Source organism: Pteropus alecto, unplaced genomic scaffold (assembly GCF_000325575.1).
Source record: "Pteropus alecto unplaced genomic scaffold, ASM32557v1 scaffold49, whole genome shotgun sequence".
Classification (NCBI taxonomy): domain Eukaryota; kingdom Metazoa; phylum Chordata; class Mammalia; order Chiroptera; family Pteropodidae; genus Pteropus; species Pteropus alecto.
This window is the reverse complement of record NW_006443131.1, coordinates 625,971-635,155: the sequence shown is the minus strand read 5'-3', so window position 1 is coordinate 635,155 and position 9,185 is coordinate 625,971. Positions and strand designations below refer to the sequence as shown.

The window sequence follows — 9,185 nt, the reverse complement described above, 5'->3', positions numbered from 1 at the left end:
GTGTCACGAGTGTGACACTGGCCGGGGAGAGCCCTGTGAGGCAGCATCCTGAGTAGAATGTGTGTTTCTGGGGACATCAGGAGTCAGTACGACTGATGGTCCAAACCCTCTCCTTGGGCTGTGTTGGGCACAGCGCGTGTCACCAGACTATGACCTCCCAGAGGTGAGGTCCGTACCCCACCGGCTCCGTGTGCTGTCGCCCTGCCCAGAACTGGGGCGTTCACAGCAGGTGCTCGGCGAACACGCACGAAGAAACACCGAGGCACCGGCCGGAAGACCCACGGCAGGCGGAACACGCCTCTGCGGGGGACAGCGGTCGGCGGGGTCGCGCCCCGGAGGAGCCATCTCCGCGCAGCGAGCGAATCTGGCTTTGTCGGCAGAGGCGATGACCGGCCGTAACGCGTGTCCACTGAACACTGGTGTCCCACAGGGAAGCGTTTTAACAACCTTTCCTCCCTCTAAACTTCCGGATGATGTCATCGTCAAACTTTTCAGCATATTTATTACTCTCTGGCCCGCGAAACATGCGTATCCCTTAACTGTTCCAAGTCCTTTAAGACTCTCGAGTATTTTCCTGCCTTTCAGCACTTGACGGGATGACTTACAGACCCTCAGACGTTGGTCAACTGAACGAAGGCATGAAATGGATCAAAGTAAGTGACTTCCTTATTCTGCAGATTCGGTGAAGGAGAGATATCGGGAGGAATAATGGAAGGGTATAAATTGATTAGTTAATATATAAAGGAAGAACAGCACGTGGACATTCCAAGTCGCCACCGGCAGAACTCTGGACTGGTGGTTTTGGAGATAACGTGAAAAAAGCTCTCGAGAGAGGACAAGCGAATTTTTTAAGCAGGTTTTTCTGCTGACAGAGGTGGTGGCCTCACCTGGGCGCGTCGCCGGTCGAGCGTCTTCCTGCAAGACAAAAGCACGAGCATCTGTTGGTGGGGGAACCCGCGCCCGGTGTCCCCACGCCGCGCTCGTGGGCAGCGTTCCCTGTCCCAAGGTGCCACCATGTGCCCAGAGGACATCTTGGCGCTCATTCAGGCAGACCCTCCATTTCGCAGATGAAGAGACTCAGGTCTTGAACCATCAAGCAAGCTTCCCAGTGACAGAGACTATGGAGGGGCGGGGGGTGCGGGGGGGCCCTCTGAGACCCCACACCCGCGACGCGGCCACACCGCCCAATCTTGTCATGACACAAGCCCTCAGGAGCAGGCCCCGCCACAGCCGCATCAGGGGTGGGGTGAGGGCCCAAAGACGAGCCCCTCGGATGCGAACGGCAATGTCTCGCTCTGCTTCCTCCGTGATCGGTGGAGCACGCAAGTCGGCGTTTAATCGCCAGCCGTGGGAAAGCGCGACGCCGAAGGGCGCGGGTCTCTGAGGAAGCGGGATAGGACCGCAGGCTGCGCGGCCAGGTGAGCTGCGAGGAAGCAGCCAGGGCGGGATGCGGGATGCGGGATGCGGGATGCGGGATGCGGGCGCCGGCGTTCCGGGGGAGCGAGCGGGTGACGCTGGCGATCACGGGGAATGGGAACGGGCCCGTCGACGGGAGCGCGAGGTGGCACCGTGGCGCCTGCTGACCGCGGCTCCCGCTGGAACCGACCGCTTATTTATACAGCTACATTTTCACGCACAAGGTAAACCACGGGAGCGCAGGACCTGAGCTGAACGTCAGCTGGGAACACAAGGCGCCAGAGAACTTGGCCCAGCTCGCGCGGCGTCGGGGAGTGACCCCCGCACTGGGCTTGCGAGCAGACCCCTGGGCGGCGGCGGCAGGGCGGCCGCCCCTCACCGTGCCTGTGTCACAGATCAAGCCTCGTCCTGTGAAAACGAGGGTCGCAGCAACAAAACCCGTCTCTGTAAATACTAACCTACTTTCCTCTTGAGCCAACAGCAAAATAACAGGGCCGCCGTGCTGAGACCCAGGGTGCTGAGCAGCCCCTCGACGATGACCAAAGTGAGTCTCTTTCTGTCCCCTGCGGGCACTGAGGGGAAAAGCTGGGCATGAGTGGCCCAGGAGGAGGGCCTGGACTTGGGGGACAGATGTCTGAGCTGCCTCAAGGCCAAGGTCTGCTCTTTGAGGGGGAGGGTGTGGCCGGACCGATTACCTAGGGACTTGCAGCTTGTCATAGCTGAAGGCCAGTCCCCATGTCCCCCCCCCAGACACTTCCCAGCACAGCATCGCCCCCCTAAGCCCCACCGTCGGAGCACAGCCAGAAACACATCAGGTCAGTGACCCCCTCCCCAGACGCTGGGGGAGGGACCCCGACTGAGGTACTTCTGTAGCCTGAGCCACACCTGTGACACTGAGTGTCACCGCCTCGCTGCGCTGGGCCCCCAGGCCGTTGTCGGCCTCGCAGGAGTAGTTTCCAGAATGTTCTTCGGTCACAGAGAGGTTGAGGGACGCGCCTCCTCCAGAGGGGGCCGGGCTGCTCCCCAGGGCGACGTCCCCGCGGTAAAACCGGTACAGGATGGGCGGCGAGCCTCTCGGCGCCTCGCAGCGGAGCTGCAGCACGTCCCCCGGCACGGTGTGGGCCCCGGGGGTCCCGACGGTGAGGACGGGGCGCGACACAGGGACTGCGGGGGAAACAGAATTCACCCTCAGCTCCTGCAGTTTAAATGTCCTTCATAGGAAGGACATTTCAAACAGGATTCTTTTCCTTAGTTTTCGATGACATCGCTCAGAACCCAGCAGAAACAACACGTGCGCGTAGTGCCGGACATGGCTGGGGGTCTGGGGTGCACAGCCTCACATGCGGTTGGGGATCTGAAAACAAACATTAAAATGAGACTGGGCTCTGAGAAGTCCAAAGACGTCTGGGGACAAGGAGGAGTCAGTGCAACGGAAGAAGGGGGACGGGAGGGAGGGAGGGGGTAGACTCGTAACTTCTGCCCACAGAGCCCCAGCCCCCTTTAACGTCCTTGAGGGCCCAGGGGAACATGTGGGCCCTGCTGGCTGGGCCGAGGGGCAGGGGCCGTACCTGCGACGGTGACGCTGACCAGCCCGCTGAGACAGGGCCCCCGGCCGTTGTCGGCCGCGCAGTAGTACTGCTCCGCGTCGCTCTCCTTCACCGCGGGAAGCTCGAACTCCGCCGTCAGCGAGCGCTGGGTCTTTGTCTCCAGGGTTAAACCCAAGGCCCCTTTGTACCAGACAAAGGTGACGTCCCCTGTGCCGCCAGCCGCCAAGCAGACAAGGACCAGCTTCTGTCCCTCCACCACGTGTCCCCCTGGGGGCCGTGTCTCCAGGCTCACGTTGTAGACAGAGACTCCTGCACAGACAGGATGACACAGGGGTCTGAGTATGGGGGGTTCGGGGACAGAGAGTTGGGGTCTCCTCTCTGGAGGAGGCCTGGGGCAGAGTCCATAATTCACATGGTTTAGTGGCGGTGGGCGGGCTTTCTGCTGATTGGAGTGGGTGCTGCGTGGGCTGACGGTGAGGACACCACGGTGCCACCATGGAGGAGGCAGTGTCACCTCTCCCCCGGGACGACGGTTCTCCCAGAACCCTGAGAAGCCAAGCTCGTGTTTTCCAAGGCACAGTGACATGGCTCTGAGTCCCAGTTGCCAGTCCCCCTGCCTGGGTTTGAATACTGGTTCCAGCTCTGCGCTGGAGCGGGGCCGCTGCCTGGCGGCGTGTGTGTGTGTGTGTGTGCGTGCATGAGAGTGCATGCACATGTGTGCACTTGCACACATGTGCATGTGAATGCATGCATGTGAGCGTGCATGTCTGTGCATGCATGTGCATGTGTGCGTGCATGTGAGTGTGCCTGTCTGTGCATGTCCGTGCATGTGTGTGCGTGTGTGCGTGCATGTGAGTGTGCATGCATGTGTGTGTGTGCGGGCATGTGAGTGTGCATGCGCGCGTGGGGGGTGCATGTGAGTGTGCATGCGTGTGTGTGTGCGTGCATGTGAGTGTGCATGCATGTGTGTGTGCCTGTCTGTGCATGTCCGTGCATGTGTGTGTGTGCGTGCATGTGAGTGTGCATGCGTGCATGTGTGTGTGCATGCGTGCGTGTGTGCGTGCGTGTGTGTGCGTGCGTTTGCGGCCCACCTTCACCAACGCTGAGTTCCGAGTGAGCGCGGGAAAGCCCGGCCTCTTGGAGGTGGTGGACTTGGGCTTTGTGGCACAGAGGGCGCCCGTGCCCAAGCGTGGATACGCGTCAGATGGGTCAGTGCTGACCTGGCACAATGTGGTTTGGGGGTCACAGAACCCCACCTTTTCTTTTCATTTCTCGGTCGGGCCCCGCTCCCTTCCACGAGCCTTTCCCCGAGGCCTCGGCTTCCCGCCTCGGCCGTTTGCCCTTGCTCTGTTCGTCCTGTCACAAGTCGGCCCCGTGTGGCCACCGAACGTGTCGCCCTCGGAGTCCAGGTGCCCGCGGAACGCCCGCTGCGCAGTCAGGGCCGTGCCGCTCTGCAGCACCGTGGAGAAACACAGTGGGCCCTTTCCGAATGTCCCGTTCGCTCCAACGGGACGAGCCGGGAGAGGGAAGGGCGCCCACGCTCCGATGGGCAGCAGCTGGGGTGCCCCTCCAGACAGCCCCTGCTTCTCCAGAGCAGCAGAGGCAGTGGGGAGCCCGCCCCCCAAGCCGTGCCCCGGGCCCCGTCGGGCGCTCACTCTGCACTTGGACTTGGATGGGCTTGCTCCTTCCGACCGTGGAGCCAGCGGCCTGAGCCTCACAGCGGTAGGACACCGAGTCTTCGCTCCACACGGCGGACACCTGGAGCTCTGGGGACCTGCTCCAGCCCGGCTCCAGGGCCCGGTCGTCTCTGAAGAAGCAGAACTGGAGCTGGACGTCTGCCTGCTGCGGAGGGAGCCACGTCTCACACGTCAGCGTCACTGCGGTCCCCTCTGTGGGCCGGGGTGGCCGGGCCGTCAGAAGCAGCACTAGAGAGAAGGAACAAGCGCACAGTCGAGGGCAGTGGGGTTCGGGGTTCCTGGGAAGCGTTTGAAACGAGACTGAGACCCAGCCAAGTGGACACACAGACCTGCCCTCGCGTCCCCCACAAGCGGCCCGCGGGGTCCCCTTTGCCAGCACGTCCTGCCCCGTGCGGCGCCACCTCCTTCCACGAGCCACCTTCACTGTCCACGTGGTCCTCGCTCACTGAAGGTTCCGCCCATGAGCCAAGACCACTTCTGCAGACAGTGCAGGGGTAGTGACAATCGTCACTGAGGCTGGCACTGGAGAAGGGGAAGCTTGAGGTTGCAGGAAGAGTGAACGTATTTCATGTCCCCCTCTGGTCAGCAGGGCTGGTTCCCCGCTTCCCTCCCTCCCCCCGACATCGCGGAGGCTCGGCCAGTCTGGGACAGACTTACAGATCCTCCTGCCCGCCACGGCTGATGGAGGGGACAGGCCACACGCACCTGGACACCCCCCGGGTCCACGCCCACACGGCGCCCCTACAAACTCCGTGGGAGCCACGGCACAAGGGGAAAGTGTAACCCGAACCTTTACCCTCGGGCTGTAGCCCTGCAGGCCCTTGGGCCTTTTTCCAGAGTGAATTTAAGATGGCTGAAGTAGCGTTCAGCTTTCACCGTCGTCCACACCACCCACGAAACGCCACAATCTGGGGACACTGGCTCTGCGGGGTTTGCTTGTCCAGCCCTCAGAGCCTCGGCTGTTTGGGAAATTTTAAGACTTTTCCTAAGAAAAGCCTTTTTCTCTCCTTCCCACGTGAACGTGCCAAGCATTTAGATCACTGAGAGGTGACCCCCGGGCCGCTATCTGTGATCCCTGGGACTCTTAAAACGCCGGCTGAGGATGTCGTGGGAGTGCGTGCCCTGTGCTGGGCCGTGCCATGCCCGTACGTTGGCGCCACCGTCGCTCCTTGGAGAATCGAGTCCCCAGAGCGCTGAGGAGCAGCACGGCCTCAGGGCCTGGGCACAGCAGGGAAGGCGAAGGCTCTGGGCACAGGCTTCCTGAAGGGGGCCGGGCGCCGACATAGACCGAGCAGGGCGCGCGGGCTGCGGCTCGGAGCTGGTTTCCCGTGACTCTCAGGCAGAGCCTCCGCTGCAAGGCCCGCGTTGGGAGCTCTGTCTTCGCATCTGGGACGTGGCTTTGGGTTTCTGCCTGTGCCGAGATCGGGCGCCAGGGCCCGTGGCTTCGATGCGGGCCACATGAGGCCTGGACAGGTGGCAGGCGGGGGGCCCTGCAGGCTGGGCTGGCTCCGAATCGCGGGTCACGGGTATCCCTGCCCGTGCATCCTCGGGGCGACAGGATCACCTCTCTAAACCCCGTGGTTAGGGTTTTATGTCCGAAAGGGCTGTTCTGACTTGCACTGGGTTCATACCCACGTCGGGAGTAGTCCTGGGCAAACCGCCTCCTCCCTCGGCCTGGCGAAGGTGAGACCGAACGGGGCCGGGGCGATGGGCCAGTGTGCAGCCACCACACCAGGGGACAGTCCACACCGGGGGACAGGCCTCGCGGGGGGACGGGTCACGCCGGGGGACGGGCCGCGCCGGGGAGACAGGCGGGTGGTGGCAGTCACTTCTGCTTACGGCCCAGGACTGTATGTGTTCCCAGGATGTGCGACTTTGGGGTTCCGTCCATCGCTCCTGGTGGGGCACCCAGCGAAGGCGACACCGAGGCCCCGGAGGCCCCAAGGCTGGGAGCGCAGAGCTTCTCGTCACACCGGTCGGGCACCCTGGCTTTGTCACACGAACAGTGTCTCCCCTGAGCGGGAACCTTCCAGAAAAGGACTGTGGTCTTGAGAATAGCGGACCCAGACCTGCGCCCCACAGAGCGACCAGGGTCAGGGGCAGAAGGTGCTGTGAACACGCCAGGGGCCACCGGTGTCTGCATGCCACGGCGCTGTCACCAGGTGTCAAACGGCCAACCTCAGGCCTCCGGCACGGCCCACGAGTCAAGACACCCACAGACCACGCAGCAGATGGAGAAGCACAACTCACCGGCTGGTTCGCAGAGCGGAGCTGGGGGAGAGTTCAGCAGAGGTCAGTGCGGGCAGCAGGCCCCAAACCCTCACCGGGCCTGACCCCCGGCCCCGCGCCTCCAGCCTCTCCTCCTGCCCCCTCCTCCTCCCGGCCCCCACCCTCCCTTCCTTCCCCCACATGCACGCCCCCCGCAGAATGCCCGCAAAGCGGCACACCGTCCGCTCTCTGCTTATGGACGATCTCCCGTGGCCTCCTTCTAGAACCACCGAGCAGCCCTTCTCCCAGCCCCTGGTTTTCGTCCCCTCCTCTTCCAAGCCTGGATGGTCCAGCTCTAGCCTGGCTGAGCTGTGGTGACAACAGTCACGATCGGGCTGCTGCTCGGGACGTGATGCCCCTTATCTACCACGCCCAGACGGAGGAGGCCGAGTCCGGAGAAGGGGTGCAGACTCCCCCGAGGGGTCCCTGGTAGGAGCTGCCCCTGGTGCTGTGGGGTGATGGCGAGAACTGACAATTCTGGGGACCGTGCGGGCTCCGCAGGCAGCGGGCCCGATCCGAAGCCCGGCCCGCCTTCCTCCGCTGTGCGACCTGGGCAGGTGCTCGCTTTTCTGCGAAACGGAGGCACTAACATGGGGTGCGCGAGGGTCGAAGCAGCCGCTGCCCGTAAAGTGCTAGAACAGTGCCCGGAGGTCGACGCTCGGTAAGCAGCGCCTCATCCTCTTTGTCTGTTTAAGCCTCTGCCCGGTGCGAGCTGCGCGACCTTCCGCCCAGGCGTTTATCTGAACGATCAGCCCCCGGGTGGGAGAAGGGGCGGGCGTGAAAAGCACCCTTCCTTTATTCCCCCGGACCACGAGCGATTCTGAGCACTCGCTGCACGCCGGGCGTGGCGTGTGGCCTGGGCGGGGCGTAGACGGCGATCTGGAGGGGCAGAGAACCCGCTCGAAAGAAACGCGCCGGGAACCATTTCCGAGAGCAGAGCGGAGCGCTCAGCGCTGCAGGCACCAGGAAGCAGAGAGCGAGCGACTCAGCGTTCGAGGGTGGTCGTGACCCTTCGGAATGGCGTCAAGGGGGCGGGGACCCGGGTGAAATCGGAGCGCAGGGCCTTCTGGGTGTTTGGAGGGGGGCGGCCCTGGCGACAAGCAGTGGCTGCAAAGCGAGGGCCCCAGAGGACTTCTGAAGTGACGGAAATGACCCGCGTTTTGATCGTGCTGGGGGTCCCGTGACTCTAAACCCTTGTGACAAATCGCAGTGTGTCCCCCCTCCCCAAAATCTTACTGTAATGTAAATTAAAAATAAAACTTAAAAAAAGGATCGGGGGAGATGAAGTAAAGATGGCAACTCGTGGAAAACTTTGGAAGGGGGCAGAGACGTGTCGCAGCCGATGAGGGGACGTCAGGTCACGTTTCAATTAGTCGAAGACGAAATACCTTACGGCACTTTTACGTTTTTACGGGACTCGCCCACCGTGGAGGGCGGTCTGACGACGGAGCACAGCTTTACGAAAAGCGAGACGGTCTGGGGCCCGAGGCACGGGTGGCGAGCCTGTCCTCGGAGGCCGAGGGCGGCACGGTCACCACGGGGAGGGAGGCAGAGCGCGCGGCGCGGAGGGGACAGGCTGCTGGACCGAAGCGAAGGGGACGAAAGTTTCCTCTGGCTGCTCAGTGACATATAAGGCGAAATTATAAACGGAGAGTAAGAAGGGGGCAGTTTGAGGAAACGGGAGAAGGCGTGACACGGTGGCCATCGAGACGGAGAGACACGGGCCGAGAGGGGGGACAGGCGCCTGGGCTGCTCGCGGCCACCCGAGGCCGTGGCCCGCGTCCCGGGGGGACAGGGCAGCAGGACCGCGCCTTTCGTCTGCGGTCAGGGCCAGCAGCGCGGGCACAGGTGTAAAGCACGCAGACAAGCACGTTGGCCAGCGAGCGCCGGAGGGACGAGGGACAGAGGGGTGAGCGGGGGGACCGCTGTGAGGGACTCGAGCCCGAGTGCTGTGAGCGGTGAGCACGGGAGTGCAGGGACTCACAACGGAGAAGTCAGCCTGGGGGCGAAGACCAGGCGCAGTGCGTGGGAGCACCCCGTGCTCAGCGTGTCTGGGAACACCCCGTGCTCAGCGCGTGGGAGCACCCCGTGCTCAGCGTGTGGGAACACCCCGTGCTCAGCGTGTGCGGGAACACCCCGTGGGGGGCAGAGGCTGATAGCAAAGATCTGAGGGGGCGGCTGTCGGCGATAAGTTCTGGGGTTTGATGGGAGGAATGGGGCGGTCGTGAAAAGATAAAGAGACATCAGGTTTGAAGTC

The 9,185-nt window shown here is 63.0% G+C and overlaps 1 protein-coding gene across 1 annotated transcript in view; it reads right to left on the bottom strand.

Annotated features, from left to right (window-relative positions):
• Positions 1-1,869: 1,869 nt before the first annotated feature.
• The window catches only part of LOC102880046 (Fc receptor-like protein 1), an 11,259-nt gene continuing 3,943 nt past the window's right edge, over positions 1,870-9,185 (bottom strand). Inside the window, exons 2-6 of the mRNA XM_006923492.1 lie at positions 6,911-6,931; positions 4,619-4,888; positions 2,985-3,272; positions 2,302-2,580; positions 1,870-1,988 (exon numbers count right to left, since the gene is read on the bottom strand). Coding sequence (XP_006923554.1) covers positions 1,870-1,988; positions 2,302-2,580; positions 2,985-3,272; positions 4,619-4,888; positions 6,911-6,931 — 977 coding nt within the window. The remainder of the gene's footprint in view (positions 1,989-2,301; positions 2,581-2,984; positions 3,273-4,618; positions 4,889-6,910; positions 6,932-9,185) is intronic.